Source organism: Cercospora kikuchii, assembly GCF_019650295.1.
Source record: "Cercospora kikuchii DNA, contig_00001, whole genome shotgun sequence".
Taxonomy (NCBI): Eukaryota; Fungi; Ascomycota; class Dothideomycetes; order Mycosphaerellales; family Mycosphaerellaceae; genus Cercospora; species Cercospora kikuchii.
Window position 1 is genome coordinate 264,918 of NW_025408582.1, and position 23,901 is coordinate 288,818.

The following is a 23,901-nucleotide window of genomic DNA, read 5'->3' on the forward strand; positions in this document are numbered from 1 at the left end:
CCCTCGGCGTCCTACGTCCACGGATACGTGGAAGGTGCAATCATTCACCCCACCCCCTGCGCGGTATTATGATTTTGGGAACACACGTGAGAATTGAATCCTTGCAATTGCTAACGTCGTTATCAGATCATTTTGCAACCCATCAGCTGAGCTGATAAGTCTGCTGACTGCGAATCGCAAAACATTCCAATCTCGATCCACGGCAGACTAGACTCCAAAGCAGTGCACCATGCTTGCTCCTGCATCGCACCGTAGATGCAGTAAACATCCGTAGAGCCTGTTCATTCGTCAGCTTCGCGGCGCTGTAGGTAACACAAATTAGCTTGCTGACTTTCACTGTCAGCAGGAGCTGACAGCCCCACTTTGGCTCAAATTGTACTGCACAAGTGCGATCAACGAGACCGGACTAGCCATTTACGGAAGCAACATGGAGCACGTTGTCGACACGTGATGCCTAAGCTGTACTGTTCGCACCCAATTCTTCTGCATACCTGCAGTCGCGATACTGGCTGATCCGGCAAGCTCGTACTTTGGGAACATACTTTCGCTATGGCTTGCAAACCTGTCGCTGCGCAGATGGATGATGGACGACTTCGTAGCGGGCAAATTGCCACTGCCCAACCATTACTATTCGGCCCGCAAGGAAACATCACACGACAAATGTTCGTGAAGGCGGAGGACGACTTGCGGAGCAACGACACATTCGAATTCTCAAATCTGCGATCTCTGGGCTGCCTGAATTATGGAGAATTGTTCTGGAGACATGTCCAAGCTTGGAACACTTGTCTGGCAGGTCTCAGCTCGAGGACATGGTTTCAGTTCTGTCTGGTGAAAGGGATCCCGATATCCTTTTGAGCCTGCAACCCACGACTACCAACAATATCATCATGACGACTATGACTGTTGTGCTACAAGTCATCGAGTTCGTCAACCTCACTCACAGCTCCGAAGACACAAATGCCGCCGTCTCTGGGATATCCGACGTCCAAGGATTATGCACTGGCTTTCTCACCGCGGCTTGCATTTCACTCGCAACTAACGAGCGGCACTTTAAAGAATTTGCGACGAAAGCCATCCGATTGGCAATGTGCATCGGTGCGTGGATTGACCTCGACGCCATACAGCACAGGATATCTTGCGCTGTTGCAGTGCGATTAAGATCAGATCAACAATGGCATAGACTCGATCAAATTCTCGAATTACATAGTGGGGTGAGGCTACAGCCATATAGTGCGATGAATAGAAAGAAGCTAACTACAGCAGGCTTACATATCCTGTCGCACTGGCTGCAATACGGCGACCATAACTGTGAGGGAACATGAGACAGCCGCATTCTTGACAGAGCTTGCAAGCTCCAAGATCTCATATCTCCCACTCTTCCCCCGAGGACGTTGGCATTGCGCAGAGCATCAGCTTGGCCTGCAAGAGCTCTCGAGACTCTTTGAACAAGATGAGCGATTTCAGCTTCCAACCACTGATGCGTTGAACAGTACGCTGCTCTCCAACGCGGACGGTCGCCCTCTCGTCTCCGGGAAGCTACATACTATTGCTCTTCAATCGATCCTCACAACGCAATCTCGATGGGACCTTGTCTTTGATTCTTGGCTGAAGACCCACACAGGGAAAATTCCTATCATGGTAGGCGAAAAGGTGGCAATGCCACAGTCATCTGAACCGAGGCCCTCTCCCATCCCAACCCAAGTTTCCACAGAATCCTCCATAAACTCCAGAGATGACCATGAGGACATACCTGAAAACGCCATCGCCATCATTGGCATGTCATGTAGATATCCCGAGGCCGACTCAGTTGAAGAACTCTGGGAGATCATCCGAGAAGCAAAGTGTGTCGTTCAAGAATTTCCAAAAGAAAGATTTGACCCTGAGCGTCTCGAGCGCGATCCCAAAGGCCCGTACTATGGAGGCTATGTCCGAGAGCCGGACAAGTTCGATCATCAATTCTTTGGCATTTCTGGTCGGGAAGCCAAGTCTATGGATCCTCAGCAGCGCATGTCACTGGCTGTGGCGTACGAGGCTATGGAGTCTGCAGGGTATTGCGGCCTTCGTGCTGATGCTTTCGACAAAGACATTGGGTGTTATGTTGGCGTCGCGAATGACGATTATGACTGTAATATCGCTTCGCATCCTATCAATGCCTTCTCTTTGACGGGTTCCTTGAGGTCTTTCATCGCAGGACGAATCAGCCACTTTTTCGGCTGGTCTGGCCCATCCATCACGACCGACACTGCATGCTCGGCTGCCGCTGTGGCTATTCATACTGCGTGTCGAGCATTGCAGACGGGAGACTGTTCTGCGGCTTTGGCCGGAGGCGTTTGTGCCATGACGAGCTCACGCATGACTCAGAATCTGATTGGTGCTGGATTTCTGAGCCCGACCGGCAAATCGAAAGCGTTCGACGAAAGTGCTGATGGATACTGTCGTGGGGAGGGCGCAGGCTACGTTGTCCTCAGAAGGTACAAAGATGCCGTTGCGAAAGGAGATCCCATACTTGGCATCATCACTGGATCATCCGTCAATCGGGGGGACAACCGCTCCGCTATTGTGGTACCTGATGGAAAGTCGCAACTGGCTCTCTACGAGAAGGCATTGTCTATGGCCAACACATCCCCCAGCGATGTCACGTATGTTGAGGCACACGGCACAGGTACACAGGTTGGCGATCCCATCGAGTTCAAGAGCATCCGGGACACCTTTGGAAGCACAGATCGAGTGGACAGAGTCTACGTCGGCTCGATCAAAGACAATATCGGCCATACCGAAGCTTCGTCCGGAGCAGCATCGTTGCTGAAGACGGTACTCATGATACAGAAACGGATCATCCCTGGACAGGCTAATTTCAGAAAGCTTAACCCAAAGATCGAGCCTCTTGGCGCGGATCATGTCGACATTCCAGTAAAACGGATGCAGTGGCAAAGTAGAGTTGCACGCACGGCTTTGATCAACAATTATGGTGCCTCTGGAAACAATGCAGCTCTTGTGGTTCGAGAACCGTTTCGCTCGATGCATCAGCCTAAGAATTGGACTCACTTCCCCATCTACGTTTCAGGCAAGACCACGGAGAGCGTTCGAGCGTATTGCGAGCAATTGAGGAAGCAAATTTCCAGCGATAGCTCTCTTCAGCTCCGCGATGTTGCTTATAACTTGGCTGTGAAGCAGAACCGGGATTTCGAGCACGGGGTGTGCTTCACGAGCTCATCAATCCAGGATCTATCGGATCAACTAATAACGAAAGCCTTGGAAAGCGGTGACAGCTACTTGAACAAGAAACGAATGCTCGTATTGTGCTTCGGCGGGCAGGATGGGAGGATTGCTCACATCTCCAAGGACTTGTATGACAGTTCTCTTCTCTTGCAGAAACATTTGGTCAGTGCTCCACCATACATCGAGTTTTGACGAAACTAATTCATGCTTCACACAGGCACATTGCGAAGAAGTCTGCAAACGCGAGCTGGGCCGAGCCCGCGTGATTTTCCCAGATATCTTTGATACAGGTCCTGTTGACGACCTGCTTACCTTGCATTGCATCCTCTTCGCCATACAATATTCATGCGCCAAATCATGGATCGATGCTGGACTTAGACCTGATAAGCTCATTGGTCACAGCTTTGGTCAATTGACGGCGCTCTGTGTCGCGGGCGCGCTCGACCTCGAGAGCGGCATCAAGCTCGTCGTTGAGCGTTCTCGACTGCTCATCCGACATTGTAGTCCGCCCAAGAACGGTTCGATGCTCGTAGTAGAAGGACCTCGAGCGGAATTGGACAGTGTTATGAGTGCAAGCAAGCACAATTCTGAAGATCGAGGAGCGCAAGTTGCATGCTACAACGGGCCACAGAGTTTCGTTGTGGCAGGAACAGACGATGCAGTTTCGGAAATCCAAGGCGCAGCCACTGCTCGTGGGTTGCGAACCAAACGCCTGGAGAATAGCCACGCATACCACTCACGCATCATGGAGCCCGTGTCGAGTGAGCTGTTGAATGTCGCTGAGAAGTTTCAAATCCATACTCCCAGCGTGGAGATTGAGGCTTGCGTCGACTCGGACAACGACAGATGGAACACCGCCATCACGCCAATCAAGATCGCACAACATACGATTGCACCTGTATTCTTCATGGACGCCGTCAACAGACTTGAATCTCAGGCCGGAGATCGCGGCATTACCTGGCTCGAGGCTGGTTCTGGATCGCCCGTCGTGCTAATGATCAAGAGAGCAGCTTTGAGGAAAGAGTCTCACAAGTACATTGCCACCAATCTGCGCTACGATGCCAATGCCCAACTGAATCTCTGTAATGCGGCAGGTCGACTTTGGGAGGCCGGCGTCAAAGTCCAGTTCTGGCCTTTTCACTCCAGCCATATCGAGGACTATCGACTTATCAACCTCCCTCCTTACCAATTTGCAAAAACGCGTCACTGGCTTGAGTACCTACCAAACAGTCCAGTTTGGAAAAGCGTTCCGCCTCCGAAATGCATTGGAAAAGACGACTTCATCGTGTGCTTAGATCCAGCTGGCAGTCTCGCTCCGGAGAATGGTCGGAGTGTCTTCGAATTCGAGATTAACCCACGCCATGAGCTCTATCAGCTTGGAACCAAAGGGCACGAAGTAGTAGATCAATGCCTTTGCCCCGCATCAATGTATACGGAATTCGTCTTAGGAGCAGTTCGTCTCCTACAGGGAATTGACACTGCTCTTTCACCTCGTCTGTCTGGTTTGGAGATGTGCTCACCGCTCACGTTAAAACCAAGTGGCAGAGTGTTCCTGAAGCTACGTGCGGATAATGAGAGCTTGTCATGGTCCTTCACCTTGTACAGCGAGACAACCGAAGCTGATGGTGTCACGAAAGCGAGCACGACACACGCGAACGGCTCTATTGCGCTTCTGTCTCAGTCTTCCCACAAGAGTGTGATAAGGCCGCTCCAGTCTCTGCAATCTTTGATCCTCTCAAGATGCCATGACATCGAACGCTCCGCCGACGCAATTGGCTACAAAGGATCTACAGTGTATCGTGCCTTTCGACCGGCCGTCACCTACTTTGACTACTATCGCGGTATCCAGAGTATCTACAACCTGGGCAAAGAAGCCGTTGCGTACATTACTCTGCCCAAAGCTCGAGCTGCAAACATGGGCCTGGGAGTCTGTGACCCGGTGCTCATGGACAGCTTCACTCAAGTGTCGGGTGTCTTGGCGAATTGCTTTGCTCTCGGAGAAGGCGATGAGATGTGGGTATGCAATTGGATCGGTGACATTGAGTTCACTGAAGAGTTCGCACTTCAAGCACGAGAGTCTGGTCATGAATGGGTCGCTTATGGCAAATATGATATCCCCGAGCCGAAGCGATTGACCTGCGATATCTTTGGCTTTGAGCGTCGGTCTGGCAACATCGTCTTTGCAGTCAAGGCTATCGAATTCCAAAAAGTCTCGGTGAAGTCGCTGTCGAAGGTTCTTGGGAGGCTGAACAGCCTGAACAGGGTGGAGAACACTGCACCGACCGAGAGCAGGGAGGATGCCGTGGAGCGTACAGTCGCAGTAAAATCCGCTGCAGCCCAGTCCATTGCACCTCGCGCGCCTCTCGTGCCAAAGACAATCTCCGATGCTACTATCAGCCCTTTCCGAGAAGCTCAAACGACATCTGCTACTGTCAATGAAGGCCCAATCTCAGCTCCGTCAGCCGGAATCCTGGTCAAAGTTCGAGAAATGCTGCAAGAGATTCTGGAGATTCCACTAAATCGAATTGCATCAAATTCCGCCCTAGAAGACCTAGGTGTTGACTCACTCTTAGCCACTGAGTTGTTCTCGGAGATCAAGAAGCAATTTGCTTTCAGCATGACACATCAGACATTCGCCTCGATCTCAAGTGTCGAGGATCTCGCGGATAACATTGCTGGCGCAATACAACCATCAGCGCCGCAGCGAAGAGCTTCGTACGCCCCATCAGTGAGCTCTTCAGCATCTGGATATGCGGCACCAGTCCCATTGTCATCTGCAGGCTCGGATTCGTCGCACACATCAATATCCTCCGAGGAGATCAGCAAAGAGACATTTGTCTATCGTGAAAAGGATGGACTTCAACTAGAGGCGGATGTATACCTTTCGAGCAACTTGCGCAATGCTGGAAGCCCTTTACCTGTTGGTCGGTAACCACCAATCCTGCTGTACCTGTAAGCCGATACTGGGTGCAATACCATCAAACAATACTGACATACAATCTGTAGCTTTGATGATACATGGCGGAGCTCATGTAATGTCCACTCGCAGCGACATACGCGACGACCAGACTGAGATACTCCTTGATGCAGGGTTCCTACCAGTCAGTATTGACTACAGGCTGTGTCCCGAAGTGACGCTGAAAGACGGACCGATGCAAGATGCCTGCCATGCACTGGTGTGGGCGAGGCGTGTTCTGCCTACGCTGAAGTTCGCAAATTATCCAGACGTTTCAGCGGACGGCAGCCGCGTGGTGGCTGTAGGCTGGTCTTCCGGAGGGCAAGTGGCTCTTTCGCTTGGCTGGACCGCCAGACAGATAAATATCGCTCCTCCACAAGCCATTCTTGCGTTTTACTGTGCGACAGACTACGAGGATTCCTTTTGGCATCGACCAAATCATCCATTCGGCCAACATGCGATTTCACTGGATCCATATGACATTCGCGAAGGCTTGTCTGAGAGACCCATAGTTGGCTATAACCCGGATCCAGCGAAACGTGCTTTGGGAGGCTGGATGTCTGTTGACGATGCACGCTCCCGCATCGTTCTGAGGATGAATTGGCATGGAGAAGCGCTGCCAGTCCTCATTAATGGCATGTCCAAGGATCGGCTGCCTGAGGACTCGCCACAACCAACGCTAGATCAAATTCATGCGATCAGCCCAATGGCACAGGTCCGAAGGGGCAATTACACAGTACCTACGTTCCTCATCCACGGTACCAACGACGATCATGTTCCCTGGCAGCAAACACAAAGGACCTACGATGCGATGATAGATGCAGGAGTATCGACGAGGTTGGCTCTTCTTGAAGGTGCACCGCACTTATTTGACATGTACAGGAGGAAGAAAGAAAGCTATACAAGTGCTGTCATTGATGGGTTTCAGTTCCTTCGCAAGCACGTCTAGCTTCCCACGCTTCGAGTTGCATAGAACTAGACTGGGTCAAAAACAGGCGTCTGCAGTCATACATTATGCTTTTCAACTACGAAGACCAACCTAATGATGTCTGAACGATTGATGTTATATACCGCTGAAGACAACACAACATTGAATCATTCTTCTACTGTAATGGATTGTAGACGCGAGAGGGGATGTAGAAGACGGGATATTGCGCATCCAATTGATCGTCTCTCGTCAGAATCTTAGTGCAGGCATTTGAAGTTGGCGGAGGAATTTATCGAAGCGAACCTTTTGGGTACCAGAGCACGCATGAAACAATGAGGAAGGTTTTGAACATCGACCAATCTATTGTCCACCAGGTACACAACGCTCAGACGCATTCCAATGCTACCGGTCACACCATGAACTCTATTGCTACAGTACATCATCCCAAAAGCTCAGCCCCCCAGGCACTTCGTGTGAAGATGCCAGAAATGGTCCCTTTACGCTCATATTGCTGTTCGTCCTAATTCCGAACAAGTCGTCAAATAGATTAAGCAGATCCGCGACTGCTCGAGCATCAATTTGGTGATGGCAGACGATCCTGTAGCTGTCAAGCACGACCCCAAAGTCTTTCCCACGCTCAGCCAACATCTGCTTGTCCATTCCTAAATCGTGCACATTCATCCAGACGATGTTTGTCTCTACTGGCTTGAGCAATCTTCCTCCTCTTTGCACCCATTGCTCGCCAATCAGTCTGGCAACTATATGGACATCGCTGAGTGTGGCAACCTCGATATCAGGCCCGCGCCCAAAATTCTCAAACAATGCTTCTTGCGCCGCAGCGGTGATTACTGCGCCTTGTCTCATGCCCCCACCAATAGCTTTTCTCGTTCTCCTCATCGAGCGAATCAAGTCGAGATCACCAAGAACCATGGCTCCCATTGGCGCCCCGAGGTTCTTGCTAAAGTCAAGGCAGACCAGATCGACCAATTCGCAATAGTCCTTCAGCGAGCCAGCTCCAGCTGCAACTGCTTCGAATAGTCGGGCTCCATCTAAATGCGTTTTCACGCCGTGTCTTCTCGCCCAGGACGAGATAAGCCGTAGTTCGCGCAGCGGTAGTATGATTCCACCAGCAGTATTCTCGAGCGATACAATACCAGTGGGACACTTATGCACATCAGAATTATTAACGATAGCATGTCTCTCTAGGTCCTGTACGCGGAGGTATAGCCCGTTCGACGGCCGCACAGCCTGTACCATACCTCCGCTCAAGATCGATGGCCCGCCTCCTTCGAAATTGATGCTGTGCGATTCCACATCGGTGAGAATTCCACACGGTCGTGTAGTGACAAGTGCGTGCAGACAGAGCTGGTTCGCCATTGTCCCCGTCACCACGAACATTCCTGCTTGGCGGCCTGTGATGTTTGCGACGTGAGATTCGAAATTGCTAGTTGTTCGATCTTCTCGGAAGACATCGTCGCCAATGGGTGTTTCTGCTATGGCGGCTAGCATGCGTAGACTGGGCCTTGTGACCACATCGCCTGTTGAGGGACATCGTTAAACGTGTTGAGACGTGCTTCATACCTGAACCAATGGGATCTTACTTCTGAAGTCGTTCCTTGCGGCTCCCGCTTGGCCCCACGAGATCTTTCCCTGCAAAGATTGAAGCACTTCCAGGGTGTTGGTACGATGACCAAGAAAAGACTTCTCCGGATGTTCTAGATGCATAGTCTCTAGTGATTGATACGCAAATTGAAGCCTTGTGGACCGAAATTTGTCTCCAAAATGCAGTACGATAATACTGGTGCGTTCATTGCAAAGCAATCTCCTTGCTGCTGCGACGAAAGCCCTATCCGGCTAGTTCGATTGTCTCGCTTCCAGCTACGCTCGTCTGGATGCTGACATGCGTCGATGACTGTCATCACATGTCAGATAGATGTTAAGCAAATAATGCATGTTATGGTTTGCACAATGTCACTGAGTCTCTGACTGGATGGACTCCTGATATTTTATCTATCTCTGTTCTGTTACCCATGTCTCATGATAGTTCTCAGCGCTTTCTCAACACAGGTGCCTGCGGATCAACGCCCTCGTTGATCAACAACACGACGATATCATCCTGCTCTTCTTCCACAGCAACATGTAACGCTGTTCGACCACTGTTATCGGCGACTTCGATATCAGCATTACCTTGCAGCAGTGCACAAATAGCCCCTTTGTGGCGACCTCTTATAGCATGGTGAAGAGGTGTCATTCCTGCTCCATCTACCGTATCTGGGATGCTGCCATTCTTCAATAGATAGCGCACCAAGGAGGTTGAACCCTTTTTCGCTGCAATGTGTAGACATGTCTGGCCATGATCGTCGTCTCTTGTGTCACTTCTCGCCAATGCATCCAGTCGTCTTTCGCTTGGTGGCCTCATGTTCGTAGTCTCGGGGGCAGAATGATGTGACGTACGTGCAAAAGAACCTGATGGTCGTAGCCCTTTACGACCATGTGCTGTTACGGTGTTCATACCTCGCTCAGATCGCCTAGTGGCGACGATAGCAAAAGATTCACCGGAGGTGTCAGATGATGAATCGCCGCTGCCCGTTACATGCCCGGAGAACCCTGGCATAGTCGATGGTGACGATCTGTTGGACGAATTTCTGCTCGACGACAACATGAAAGGATGATGTGGGTCATGCGCGGTGTCCAAGCGTCCTTGGCCTGCACGATTGAAGTGTTCTATTGTGCCATTCGCAGGGCCTTTACGCTCTTGTCGAGTGTTCGATGCTCTGAGAGGCACGCAATGGGTCGTTCCCACCTCCGGAGCCCGAATATCTTCCGGCTTTGACTGCCATACCGACTCATTTGGCTCTTGCATCAGGCCATCAAAAATTTCGAGATAATTTTGAGATAGTGCATCAGAATTTGTCAGTTGCGGCCCATTATCTGTTGAGTCTGATGGCGCTGAACCGTCTTGCTGAAAGTCAAATGCAATATCAGACATTTGTTGACTTTGACTTGTAATATCTTGCTGCCATAGCTTCTCAGTTTCTCCTTGCTGTCTGCAAGGTGAGAGTGGATTCGTGTCTCGCTGTTGGGCATTCATCGCCTTGCGTTTACCTATGCAAGAGTAAGACGAATTTGAAGTCAATAGCCAAGTCCATTGCTGCAGCTTACGATGATTGCGCTGTGCGATACGGTTCTGCAATCGCCTCCGTGCAGCCCTATCATTTTCGGGCTCGTACGTCTCGTCCATCGCTTGAGTTCGTCGAATGTGAGTTTACTGCACTCCACGTAATGGTCTTTGCTTCTTTCAGAGTGTACTCTACTGATCGATTGGGGTGTATGGTAGTGCAATCGGAGATCCGAGCGTCAGCCGGTGCAAGCCGTGTGAACCCTCACTAGTTTACATGAGACACTCCGTAGTCAAGTTGGCTTTGCTCCCAACTATGTATACGTCGACTTCATATACCACCTATTTATCACCTTGCATGAACACCTATCAGCCTCAGTTCCCAGCCGTGCCATCTGGTTCCTGCAGGATGTTAAGGCCAGCACGTGCCTGATCGACTTATTGCATACAGACGCAGGGAGCACAGAAATGTCGAACTAGCATAAGCGCTAGTGTGGCATGCATGACCGTACAGTAGTCAATTTCTGGAAAGAGAAAATATCAATCCCAGTACCCCGAAGTTGAATTGGAGCACAAATGTCGCACGCATTGCTACTTGCGTATATCACGCTACAAGTTGCAGCAGATTCAAGTGGTGGTCACACCATGTTCTCGGCTATCTTAATGTAATGTCAATCACCCCAACCTTGTTGCTCTGGAGGCACACGGAGCAGTCAATCTCGGGATCGATCAACAGACGAGTCGGAGCGTCCAAACGAAACAGCCTCTCAGCCTATGCTCATTTCCATAGAAGCGACGCACGTGGGAATTCAATTGACAGCAGCATAGTAGTGCTTTTTGCTCATAATATGACAAAGCCTTGGAGACAGGTATGCAGGACACACTAATCGGTCCATTACACCCGACACATGCAAAAAGTTGTCTGGAACCAAGGCCGGAATCGTCGTGCGGACTGGCGAAGCTAGAGCGGATGGAGCAGCTGCGTACACCGGATGCCTACTTGGTTCATCGTGCTCCACTGCTTTGCATGAGTCGTGCAGCTCTTCAAATTCGCACCTGCTAAGCTTCGCTAAAGTTGGCAGGATGTCTTGAATCTGTTAGGCTCATGTCCACTGCTGGGCGCTGGGCAACCACGGGTTCAGCTTTGCCGACTAGTACGCAATATGGCTGCATGAACTTCGCACTCCTGATTCTGTGAATAGAGCGACCCCTCCACGATGGCCACAAACTGCATTCTGCTAAGTATCATAGCTTGCGGACCAACGCTTACGAAGGAGCGCTTCGAAAAAAGTCTCTTGGCGATGGAGCAGCTTCTCGCCCAATAGGCGTACGAAAGAGGTCTTGAACGGCAGACACCTGCCACAGCAGCCGCTGCGCAGCCAACCCTACCGGCGGAAGTGTGACCGTGCACGCCGTTGGAGCGTTCACAACAGTAAGCTGTGGCAAGGCAAGGGAAGATCGTCCCATCGATACATATGCGGCTGAACGAAGGAGCAAGATGCGTTCAATCATCAAACTCTGAGAATTCGCGTACTTTGCAATGCATCTCCTGGGATGAACAGCAGCAGCGCACGCTCCAGCGTTCGGTGTCTGTTCGCAGACACTTTTTTGTGCATCCCGTTGTGTAGTTGACTGGCCCGATTGTCGATGCAGATCTGTTCACATTTGTGCTAGCGACCTCAACCTTGACGATATAGCCGATACAGCTTAGCCCAAGAAGAAAGTATGTGTATGGGAGGCCTGAGACGAGCAGCATCGTCATCGTCTTCAAGTGTCACCTTCACCGGAGATATCGGTCCCTTCCGCAAGGCCGACATGATTCTAATCGTTATCTATACATGATTGGATCCATGCAAAGGCGAAGGATCTAAAGCACATCGGCGGTGCAATCACAGGGAGGACACGTAGCACTGTTGGATGGCTGAGTCTCGTCGGGATGCCACTTTGGAGGCGGGAATTTCGTGCACGCTGCGAAGCTTCTGCCGGCGAGCTGCAGATGGAGTACGGAACCGCCGAGGGCTTGGCAGTTTCCTGCTTGCAGACAGAAGCGAGATGACCGCCAACAAACTCCTCTGCTTTATCAGACATCGCGACCAGCGTAACTATGGCATTTGCCCTGACACATGGAAATATTGGAATTTCCAGTTGACGATGATTTTTCCCTGAACACGAGGCCGAACGGTTCACACCCCCACATTGGGATCCTTTGTGGCTACGGTGCAGATCCAGGGAGGGGTCTGATCCTTCCGCAACGTCGTGCATCCGCGGACAACCATTCAATTGCATGCGAGGCTTAATCCCTAGCTTCGCAAACGAGGCAGACGGCAACCGAGACAGTTCTGCTGAAGCCACGCGTACCTATGGTAGCCAAGCGCCTCTGAAGGCACGGTCTTGAAGTTCTCTTTCAGGCGACCGACTGCATGGCCTGGGCGTAAGTGGGACACATGATGGAGCACGAGCCGAGCCAATCATTTGTATAGCCCGCAGTATTGCTGTTGCTCCAGAATTGTTCCAGCGAAGTTGCATATCCACATTGAGTGGCCTGATATGACCAGTTATGGCGAGCCATATATTATAATCAGCTTTCTTTTGTGGATAGGAGGGACACGATCAAGTCCTGTCTCGGGAGTCTGGCGCCTTATTGAGAGCCACTTTGATGTCGCCAAACCACACGTGACCAAAAGCATTCTCAAGCCTCGAGCCTCAATCAAGGTTCGGCAGGGCCAAGATGTCAACGGCCCGCGCCGCGAGCTTCGAGCGGCCAGAACCTTCATTTCTCGGCCGAGGCCCCCACCACGTTCAGTTGGTAAATTAACCACCTGTGGCCTTTTCTGAGAAGAACGTGGTGTATTGACAAGTCTGGGCCCCGCTCAATGCAATGACACAAACCAATGACACCTTCAAGAGGTTCCACGACTACCTCGAGAACGCCGCCTGCTCCCTACGATACAGGGATTCAGCTTCGCCGGCGCCAAGTAGTCAGACGCTGCCGAAGTTGAACATCTGCTCTCCTGCCATAATGGGCAAGCGCCCTCAGTGGATTTCAACATGCTGTACAGTACTGCTGCAAGCACTAGTCAGTAGACATGCACTCTCAAGTGGCGACCGCTCGTATCTGGCCCTCACCGGAGTCGCCACGTTGAATCACGCCATCCTGGCATGAATTCTGCCGCTTTTGCAACATGACTGGGATCTGAGTGTTCTCCGATATGCAGAGAAAGGGCCATAACGCGACGGCGAGTGCACACGGGCTCAGCAGAGAGGGATTGTCCGCTGCTTACGCAAAATGCATAGTCATCGACTGGGGAATTGCGGGCTTGCTCTCATCACATGGCGTTCCCAATCTCGTGTGATTCTCTTCAAGCTCGTTCTGCTATGATCAATCTTGTGTCCTCCTTGACCACTCTTCTGGACTGTGCAACTAGACAAAGGAAGTGCACGCATGACTTTGGAGCAGACTGACCCTGACCTTGTGCTCTGCACTTGAAAGGGCTCACTTCAGAGGAACACGCATGCGTAGTCTCCATGGACATGGTCTTTATGTTTGATCTCGTTCGCAGTAAGAGATTGGAGCCTATCTTACTTTGTAACAGAATAGGATACGCTACGTAGCCTGAAGGTTATATCCTTGCGCCTCTCGGCAGCGACAGGGACATTTGTTTCAATTCAAATCGCGAATACGAAGGAGCCGAGGAGGATGTGCTCAACCTCCTAGCGCAAGTCTACAGCTGACTTCCTAGCAGCGCTGGCGAATTACTTCCCCATTTTTCCTTCCGTTACTCTTGCTTTGTTCATGATGAATCTCGTTGCCGTGTTAGTCTTTATTTCTGGGTGGTGCAATCACTGGTGCAATCGACCTCAGCATCCATCGCATCAATCACAGTGTAGGGCCTCGCTCCGGCAGTACAGTCTGTGGATTGCTCGGAACTCTCTGTCAGGTTGCCTCCCTCGGATATCGAGATCGGTATAGACCTGTTCGCCTTAGCTGAGCTCTATGGCTTGTTGACAGTGAGCTTGCGTCATACGCAACACGTGAACATTTCTTGTTCTGCAATTCAGATTGCGTTGTGCATTGGAAAGTCTCGTACCTTTCACTTGATCAATCAATCTTTTCCGTAATCATCTATTAGAAACGAATACACCGCCCCATTGATGGAGGCATACATTCTGTCCACAAGGACGATCACTTTTGAATCATCATTCAGTGCAGCAGTGCTTGCCCAAGTCTGGGGAAACTCAATCGAGTCTTGTGTCGGCGAGCCTGCATCATTAGAAGTAACATGCTATCTGACATTTCCAGATCGTCTTCAGCGAAGTTCAGCGATGTCAAGAAGAAATCATGGTCGTATCACCTGCCTACCACATCGCACAAATTCTACTTAGTGTAGAACTGTGTTCGATTGCTCTTCTTTTTGAATTATCCAGGTATATCTGCATAAGAGCTGCTGCCCGCCTTTTCGAATGCTTCGAGAGAGGCCATGTCCAGACCGCACAGGACATATCAAGCATGTTGCGAATGTTGTGAGTGCCAGAGGTTTATGTAAATGCACGATATTACCTAGAGCAATCTCCGCTCTTCTGGGCGCGCGCATCTTTATCTTCGAAGGCAGTCACTCAACTTCGGTCAGCCGGGCAAACAGATCCACTAAACTGGACAAACGGGGCCGGGATGCCTTGTCGTGGGCGTGTGAATATGGCGCTACCGAGGCTGTCAAAGTTCTGCTCCTTCAGATTCCACGGCTAAGAAAAGAATACCAAAGACCTCGACGGCCAGATGTCTCTGCTGTATGCTGTCAGAGCAGCGGATCTGTACACGGCAAACGCGATGCCTGCCAAGGTGGACAGGTCTGCGGTTGCAGAGCCAGGTCCTGATGGGCGCAATGCAATCTCTTGGGCGGCTCGACTTGCAAATCCTGAAGTGCTAGTACGATTGCTTATAAAGACCGATCTGCAGCAAACCTCAAAGACGAGCAACGGTGGTCTCCGCTCTCGTGGACACTTGGCCCTCCAGAACGAAAAATGAACGCCGAAACTTTGCTCAATCACTTGGGCAACGCCTTGGGTTTCGATACATAAATGAACAAGCTGCCATATTGGTTGAACAATACCGGTCTACCAGTTTCTAGATCCCAGGCCCGCATACCATCCGCACTAGAGCCCACGTTGGCAACTTGTCTTCTCTTTTGGGAGCGTTATCCTCATTCCTCCAGCAACATGTCTGGAGCAGAAGCTATGACAGTACGGGGCGTCATTTCATCCATCATAACCATCGTGGAAACGCCACGAACAATCTACGGTGCCGCTAAAGATGGCGCTGATCTCCACAACTCGTTCCAAACAATAGCAGAGAGTTTGTCCATGGTTCTTCGCAGTTTGCGCAATGTCCACAGAATCCAAGCAAAAGCAGCGCAAGAAGCCCTGCAGACTCAGGATATTGAACAAAGTCGAAAAATCGCAGATACAAACGAACCCATCTATCCCATTGTTTTAGCCTGCCAGAAAACCACTCAAAACTTGCGACTGCGCTTCAACCGATTTTTGCCCGCTGTTGTAGCCTCTCGAATCTCTCGTTTGTGGAAAGCTTTCCACACCGTCGCTCATGGTCGACAATAAAAGGTTGAGTCGATGTTCGGAGACGTACTTCGCGATGTTCATCTGTTCACGAAGCACACGATATTCGACGATGCGGTGAACATTGCTGAGATGAACGCAACCATGCAGAATTTCATTTACGCATCCGCAGGAAAGGGGAAGACAGCTCGTACAACACCACAGCCAACTCCAACTCCTCCTCGGACATCACAGGATACGAGCCAGAACCGCAGAAAATCCATATCAAGAAAGTACTCAACTTGAGAGCGTCTGCCGGGTACCACTGGCCACAACTGCACGTACAACAACTCCAAGTTTACGATTCTCAACCAGCAAGCGGTCGTCATCCATGGCGGACAATCACTGAGTTTCTAGCATTAGCGTAAATCGAAGTCAGATGGGAAACAAGTGAGGAGCTTCGATTAATTTGTGTCGAAGAAAGTTGCTACGTGCGATCAACGACGATGATCCATGTGCTTGAGAGGAATAGACAATGGCAATGGCGATAATAGCTCAACGTCAGCCACTGGAGCAGCAAAATCCATACCCCTTTTAGGTCGAGGCCGACTCGCCATTCAAGAAGGAGCTATCGACATTCGGCCTTTACGCACACCATATATGTCAGTCTCGAAGTTATTCTACTCCTGGGGACACGCTAACGTGACGTACCTTTGGCTCTATTCCGGTGCCTACTGGGCCGCATCCGACCTTTTGCTGACCTGGACGACAGCAAGCTATTGTCGTACAGTGTTAGTGAGTCGAGTGGGACGTTTGGAAGGGAACTGAATCTAGGCACGCACAGATTCCGTAATCGTTGTAGCAACAAAGCGGCGCACAAACATCTTGAGCAGTTCCCATAGAGATGAAGGTAGAGAACAGGCCAAGCATCGTAAAAAGAACCTTAAACTCCATCGTTGGTGGTGTAGATTGAACGAGGAGAGCTGAATGTATAACAATGGTCAAGTGCGGATGTGTCGAAGAAAGACGGTGGGCCTGGTGGAGAAGAGCAGGAATAAATACATATGATAAGCACGAGCATTGCCAGATCCGGATCTTGCATTCCCCTATTGACTGTCGTAAAATCTACGGCTCCTAGTGCTGTTGATGGTTCATGCTTCCATTTTCTGGACCGCCATCGTTGCTCCTTGTCTTTTAGCTGCCTCAGCATGCGCTTAGCGCTGACCACCTGTTGCGCTAGCCTCTAAGCAATATTATCCGTAGAAATTCCGTCGATCAATCGCTTTCTGTACTTATGTAGTTGTTAGATGCCCTCTCTATCTTGCGACTTCGCCATCTCGCTCAGTTTGTCTTCTTTTACCATGCCAACCGTAACGTAATAGCAGCGGAGGGTATTGCTAGTGCATGAGGGTGAGCGTCGCTACTAAGTCTTCCAGCGGAGAAACCGGATCCGGGTACGCTAATCATCGCGCGTCAAGTAGCAGCCGTGATATAGCCATGCCAGGTCAAGAGCTTATTTAGTATGGTTAAGACCGCGGTCTTAGGGCAGGAATAAGACTTCATGACGATGCCCATCTCCCGAACAGAACTGTAGAGCTTGATCTACGATTTAGAAGCGGATCTTTCGTACAAATCTAATTCTTAGTAACTGCTAGAGCATACATCATCTGGCCGGACACGATTATCAATCATCTTTACCCGTCTAGCTTATAGCATGCCTCGTAGGTCGATACCGAAAGTACGAATAAAGCATGTCACTCTCTCTCGTCTAGTACGTCTTCTCCCCAGCATCCCGCCAACACTATATGCTATGGCCCCTCCTCATATATGGCATCGAAGGTTCCTCCACGAAATGACACACAGCCGGCCTCTTCTTAATATCCTCCTCTCGATTGACTCTTTTCACAATCCGTAGCAGTAGATGGAATTCCGTGCACACGGAATCACTTCCTGAACCGGCGCACCGGTGGAGTTCTCAAGAAAAGAAAGAAAAGTCACCTCGAAGCTCTGCTTATGGCGGAACAGAAAAGTCCCAGACGAAAGCACACCTCTTCAGGGCCTTGACAAGTAGCCAACCTCTGGCCCAATGGACATCAGTCTGTATGAAGTCAGAGTCGCTGCTCATGTGTTCAGAATACTACAACGAGTTGTGCATACCACGACTCATGATAGTGAGGCAACACCGATCCGATTGAGCGGATCCGACAGAAGCGGGTGCGGCGAGGAGGGTCATGATCGTCAGAAAAGCCTCGATTTCCACTTCTGTCTAGGATAGCTGGCGAAGGGAATCTGACTCTGTTTCCAATTGAGCAAGAGGAGACCGTGTGGTGACTTGAGAAAGGGGCCATTGAGAGCGGAACAGGAAAAGAAGATAAGAATGCAAAGGCAGCCGATGGCGGTTGATGGATCTCACATTCCTCACATCTTATGGTACGAATACAAGTTCTGGTGAAGCCTCGCCAGATAGCCAAAGGCTGGTCATACCACCCGCAGTCCGTAGTCTCATGATTTTTTGTCTCAGCTTCTTCAGCATGGGATCGCCTCTTTCTGTGGGCTTGCTGACTCTGTACGAGTGCTTCTCCCTCGCACTCTATGCTCACATGGCTGCCACATTCGCTGTGCTCATGGCAATGTTGCTCTGATAGCGTACCCAGCATATCAGCTCCAGGTACAACCCAGCGGTTAAAGAGAAAGGGCAAGAACTAGAATATTTAAGTGAATGTGAATAGATTTCGCCATGGGGCATTCTGACGCAAGAAGCTCGTATCGGAGTCGTGAATCTCGTAGTAATCAAAACCGAGGTCATGAAAACAGTACTGGTGTTGTCTCGTCAGGCATCGATGGCTGTGTCTCAGCGCTGTCGCGTGTACGACTGGTTCGATTCGTTAAGATAGATACAAGTTGAGAGAAATGACGCCTGGCTGCGGACGAACAGCCACTGACCGCTGTCCCTGGTTATGAACACATCCAGGCAAGAATCTCCACTCTTCGTGCCAACTAGTGGACCGCTCATCAGTTGAATCACATGAAGTTTCCCTTCTTTTATTTGTCGAACGCCGGGGCTCTATCGATTTTTCTGTTTGATTCGCTGACCCTCCAAATATCCGACTGGATTGATCGCACTCGGATCACTTATCAAGTCCTTCGTAAATAAACCAAACCCATTCGACCTCTCTTCCCGAATGTTCCCCACGTCCAACACTTACCTACGGAATTCATCCAATCGCAATCGCTGCTTCCAGCGTAGGATTAGCAGTAAGAACTGTCACCGATTCTGTCTGAAGAGTGCAAGTAATCGTGAGGAATTCGTTAAATGTCGTCTGATACTGCACACCTAGACAACGTCCTGGACCTGTTGTAGGCTGAGCATCGTCACAAGCCAAAGCACACGCCCTTCCAGGTCCTTGGCTCATATTCGTTGTCGTTTCCCTGCCGATGGGGACTGAGAATAGTTAACTCATGAGCCCTAAATAAGTTTGAGAGCCTGAAGTCCGGGAAAAGCTTCGGTCTTGTCTTTCTGTGGAAGAGATGGAGTGAAAGGATTTCAACATACGTAGGAATGCAGCCTTTGTGCAGACACCATACACACCCCGTCTTCCTGTTGAGGTGAAGGCGAATTGTGCTCCATTTGGGCAGGGTCCCACAGTGACAGTGGCCTGTGAGACAGTCTCGCTGGTCTCCGTGGTCGTCACCGTGTCAGTGACCGTTTCAGTGCGTGTCGTAGTCACGGTAACGATAGCCGTGACCGCGGAAGTTCTGGTCGAGACAACTCGTACTGTAGATGTAGGAGTGACAGTCTTGGTTGTCTTTCGTGGTGTTTGAATGCATGAACATGCTGTCTTCATGAACGAGGCGCCGTTTCGGGTGAACGATTTGAGTTGAGCAGCGGCGGGTGTTGGTGCGCTGCGTTTCACATTCGGCAGCGGGGAGACCACGGTGATTGTTGTGAGAATGGTGGTCGTGGTAGTGGTCGTAGTAGTGGAGGCTTCCGTCAAAGTGGTGACTGTTGATTCTGTGCTTGTCTGTTTGGCTCAGCTCACCCAACTCTACATGATTCGGTTCTATTCTAGCCTTACTCTGGTGTCAACTGTAGTGGTCAGAACTGTGCTTCCGGTAACGACTGTTACAGTGACTGTTGGTGCCGTAGTAGTTGTGGTGGTAGTAGGGGGAGGATATTTTGATGAGCAGTACGAAGCGATTGCCGGGATTTTAGACAGAGGTCGAAGAGCGGCATATGGATTTTTGCTACAGCACGACGAGCCGCGATCTTTCGTCGCCGCGGTCGTGGAAATATTGACTGCAGCGAGCAGTACGTAGAACCAAGATGGCGTCATCTTCTGCTCGTGCCGTCGATAAGTACGCCGAATTGAGTGATGGACACGATTTCCTTGCGAGATCAGAGAACGGGCAGCTGGCGAAATGTGGGTGAGGGGAAAACTCCTAGCACCTGCCTGATTAATCCTGATGCTTTGGCTTGCCATCAGCCGACCATGGTCGAGATGTGGAAAGTTTTGGGCGTCGGCTAGCAGGTAATCAAGTCAAGCGTATACGCCACTTGCATTGACTACCGAACCTAGGCCACGAAATAGGCTAGACCGCGGCCCGCCAGGACATCGGTGCCGCAGGAGGCGTGGATATCGAACATCCTCCTCCTCCGTGGTGTTCTTGTGTAAACACGTACAAGCGTGGCTCATGGCTTACCGCCTGGCAGAGGTGCACGTAGTTGTTACTTCCGCTATTGGGCGTTGCTTCCACATCTAAACCGAAGGTGCTGCCAATTTAGCTTCAGTCTTGCAACAGAGTTCGCGCCACTCGCTAATTGAGATTCAAAGCTGTTACGAAAATGGACTACAATGTGAGACGTACGTGCAGTGCCAAGATACTGACATCGAATTCAGTACCTCGGAATTGAACATTACCTCGCGCGTTCAGTATAATTTGCTCACTGTCAACTCTCACAAAACTCGCTGCCTGTATCCCACTGAGTAACAGCGAGGGCGAAGTCGCCAGAAATCTTGGATGACAGCTGCGAAAGCCTATCTGTTGAAGAGTACATGACTGGTGTGAAAAAGGGAGTATCTGGTTTGGCCCAGCCAGCCACATGCAGCTAGCTTTTGACTCGTCACCCATTTCCAGGTCAAGCCTCGAGGATAGCCTGATCTAATCCCGCAGGCCAGTGGCTTTCTGCTTCGCTTGTCGGTACATATATGCAGCTATGTTTCCTTTCGCTGTCATCTGCACGTCGTACAGCTCGCAGTCGCCAAGGCAATGTGGTCCGTGACGCTCATAGTTCTCTGCTTCATTGCTTACGTCGCGGCCAGTCATGAGTCCGATGTGGAGCTGCTGAAGAGATCTTATGGCCAGCAATGTCGAAATTCAAAATGTAGCAAGGCGGTACGGCGACTAGTGCTTCTTGATAGTTCTGCAGCTAAGCATCACAGATCGCTTCAGACCGCAATGGCAAGAAGGCCTGTTCGTCCTATCTTCTAGCAACAGTCACTCTATGTTCAAGGTATGTGCTTCGATTATTTATGCTATATTCCTCCCTAACCTCTGATGTCCCAGCACATACACTGCCGCCGCTCAATGCACGGTCATTGCCGGTCCCACAACGAAAACGACGACGATAACCGTGACCGTATCGAAAGTCACCACCGTTACCAACACCGTTACGAGCGAGGAGACGCCCTCCCCTGTGACTGTGACACAGTCTGCCGTTGTTACTGTAACCCAGGAAGCATTGGAAAAGAGGCACGTCAGACCGAGCAAATGCCCAACAACAAGCAGAACAAGTAAAACACCCGAACGTTTCTGTAAGAGCTGTCCGAATGCGTCCGACTTTGCTGCAGCTTGCTCCTGCTTAGGAGTGAGACCATCAACGACGACGCTCAAGCCCAAGACTATTACTGTCACTACTGGCTCCTGCGCTACAATAACACCCAAGACTGTCGTAACAGATCTCACAACCTTGACTGAGACGTCCACGACACAAGTGACAGAGACAATCACCAATACACTGGCCACAGAGACCAAAACCGTTACGGAAACCAGCACATCAACCGTACTTCCCCCAGAGCCCACAACACAAACATGCTTCAAGCCTGTCGTGCCATCCGAAAACGGCGCCATCGCATTCGGTGACGGGGACGCACTCATCTTCGACTCCGCAGATCTGATTTACGGCTTCGAGACCGCCAACCCCAGCGTGCCAGGCATCATTCGCAACCGCAACTACGAAACCGTCTACATTTACGCAGTCGCGCCACGGGCCGACACGGGCGGTGGGAACCTCGATGGCCTTCGATTGACTCCCGACAGGGCTCTCGCTGCGAATTTCAAATGCAGTTTCGTGAACGGCCGGTTGGCGTGTACTTCGACGCGGGACGGGATCAAAACGCAACTGCTGCGGTGCAATTTCCGGGCGGCTGACCCTTCGGACAACACCGAGGTGTTTATTGGCGAGCCGGGCACGAATGGCAACTGTCGTGCAATTGAGGTTGAGGCTGTGATCCAGCCAGCAGATTATTGTGATCCATACTGAAGCTGAACCATGGGTGAATTTTGGCACAGAAGGATTTGTTCTCAGACAATTTTTGCCGTATATAGGGAGTGAATTTCTGCTCACGCTGTATGTATGGAATGGGAATATTCGAAATATCCAACGACAGCTACAAGAGTTCTGTATCCGCCATCAGCACTGCAAGTCCAGACAACACTGCGCAGGCGTGAATTTCAGAGCTTCGAAGAGTAAGACCTTTTCAGAACGCAGAACCCGATCGATCCACTTTCCTTTCCAACCACATCTCATATCTGCCCTCTCCTCTCCCTATCATCTCCTCGCCGTTCACGCGGGTCGATCTCGGACATGATCTCCCACCGCGTCCTCATCTCAAATAGTTAGCGGCACTGCGCTGACGAATCGTTGATCTACTCCTGGGCAAAGGCATCCCCAAGAAGATAAAGAGAATTCCTTGCCTCGCCACATCCATCGCTAATCCTCAAGAGCGGCAAAGAACCTTGCGACAAACAACTCCGAGTTGTTTGACAATCTCACTCAGAAGTTTTCACTTCATGAGTCGATCATATTTTCCTCCATCCGATTCTGATTTTCTTCCACTTATCAACGCCACGTTACGCATTCTGTAAATAACACCTCAGCCTCGGCCGCCACGACTTGATCGTCGGGAAAGCATCCCTTTGTCGTTAAATCGAACAGACCTCATTCATATCACCCCTCCCTCCACCCCAAAACTCCACCCGCTCATTCTCCTCGTCGGCCGTTCCCTGCTCCCAACTCTCTCACTCCCACCGTTTCCCATCTTACTTCCGACTATCACAAGGAATATCCGTCACCAGCGTGGCAGGATTAACATAAACATCATGATACCAATAAACCTGCGCCTCAGGCTTCAGACTCAAATTTGGTAGAGCCTCGACAGTCTGCTCGGTTTCCTTTTTCAAAATGGTATACTGTGTCTTGTAGCTGTTGGTTCCACAACGTCAGACTTCTACTTCTCACTTCGTTGTGCTGAAGCTTTTGTGAGTTTGCTGAGAGGGAGGAGGCGGAGAGAACTCACTACTGCTGCGAACAATTCCCCGCCGGCTCGGGATACGTCATTTCAATTCTTCCATGCGATTCGTAGACTGTAGCGGTATTGTTGTTTTCGGCGACGAAGGTGGTGTTGGGGAAATGCTGCAAAATTCACAAAAAGACCCCATCAAATCAGTTCACATGCCAAAAGGGTCTCCAGTTGAAGAACTTTGGTGTCTGCCAACATACCACAATTTCCCGTCCATTCACAAGAAATCCCTCTTTACATGCTTGAATCCGCGCTGCGCCAACGCAGTGGATTGTAAGCGTGGTTTGCATGCCATCGGAAGGGAAGTAGTCTGTGTAGCCTGTGGTTACGTCGCGTCGTTCGGCTGCGTTGACGAGGCTGCGATGAACATTCAGTATTGGGGCTCTGTCGCGGGACTGACGCCAGGGATTAATTTCCTTGACTTACGCCTCAAGAAAAGGTCGGAATTCTGCAGGAAGACCAGGCTGAGGATCCCAATTGGAGAAGTCAATCGCAGAAGCGATTTGTGCTCCGAGCACGAGGAGACTGGCGGTGAGGATGTTGAGCATCT

General features: G+C 50.6%; 5 protein-coding genes across 5 annotated transcripts; 3 read left to right on the plus strand and 2 right to left on the minus strand.

Annotated features, from left to right (window-relative positions):
- Nucleotides 1-809: 809 nt before the first annotated feature.
- Nucleotides 810-7,124, plus strand: CKM354_000006500 (uncharacterized protein; the record flags this gene model as incomplete). The annotated part of the gene is made up of 4 exons (XM_044795147.1): nt 810-1,211; nt 1,264-3,381; nt 3,437-6,143; nt 6,226-7,124. The coding sequence occupies 4 exons, from the start codon at nt 810-812 to the stop codon at nt 7,122-7,124; spliced, it is 6,126 nt and encodes a 2,041-aa protein (XP_044651082.1).
- A 408-nt stretch (nt 7,125-7,532) lies between these two features.
- On the minus strand, nt 7,533-8,828 carry CKM354_000006600 (uncharacterized protein; the record flags this gene model as incomplete). Its single annotated transcript, XM_044795148.1, has 2 exons — nt 7,533-8,641; nt 8,705-8,828. 2 exons carry the CDS (start codon nt 8,826-8,828, stop codon nt 7,533-7,535), a joined length of 1,233 nt encoding a protein of 410 aa, XP_044651083.1.
- Nucleotides 8,829-15,435: 6,607 nt separating this feature from the next.
- CKM354_000006700 (uncharacterized protein) lies at nt 15,436-15,834 on the plus strand (the record flags this gene model as incomplete). The annotated part of the gene is made up of 1 exon (XM_044795149.1): nt 15,436-15,834. The coding sequence occupies one exon, from the start codon at nt 15,436-15,438 to the stop codon at nt 15,832-15,834; it is 399 nt and encodes a 132-aa protein (XP_044651084.1).
- Nucleotides 15,835-21,039: 5,205 nt separating this feature from the next.
- On the plus strand, nt 21,040-22,312 carry CKM354_000006800 (uncharacterized protein; the record flags this gene model as incomplete). Its single annotated transcript, XM_044795150.1, has 3 exons — nt 21,040-21,165; nt 21,213-21,283; nt 21,337-22,312. 3 exons carry the CDS (start codon nt 21,040-21,042, stop codon nt 22,310-22,312), a joined length of 1,173 nt encoding a protein of 390 aa, XP_044651085.1.
- A 779-nt stretch (nt 22,313-23,091) lies between these two features.
- Nucleotides 23,092-23,899, minus strand: CKM354_000006900 (uncharacterized protein; the record flags this gene model as incomplete). Its single annotated transcript, XM_044795151.1, has 4 exons — nt 23,092-23,254; nt 23,349-23,464; nt 23,552-23,708; nt 23,778-23,899. The coding sequence occupies 4 exons, from the start codon at nt 23,897-23,899 to the stop codon at nt 23,092-23,094; spliced, it is 558 nt and encodes a 185-aa protein (XP_044651086.1).
- Between the last annotated feature and the right edge of the window lie 2 nt (nt 23,900-23,901).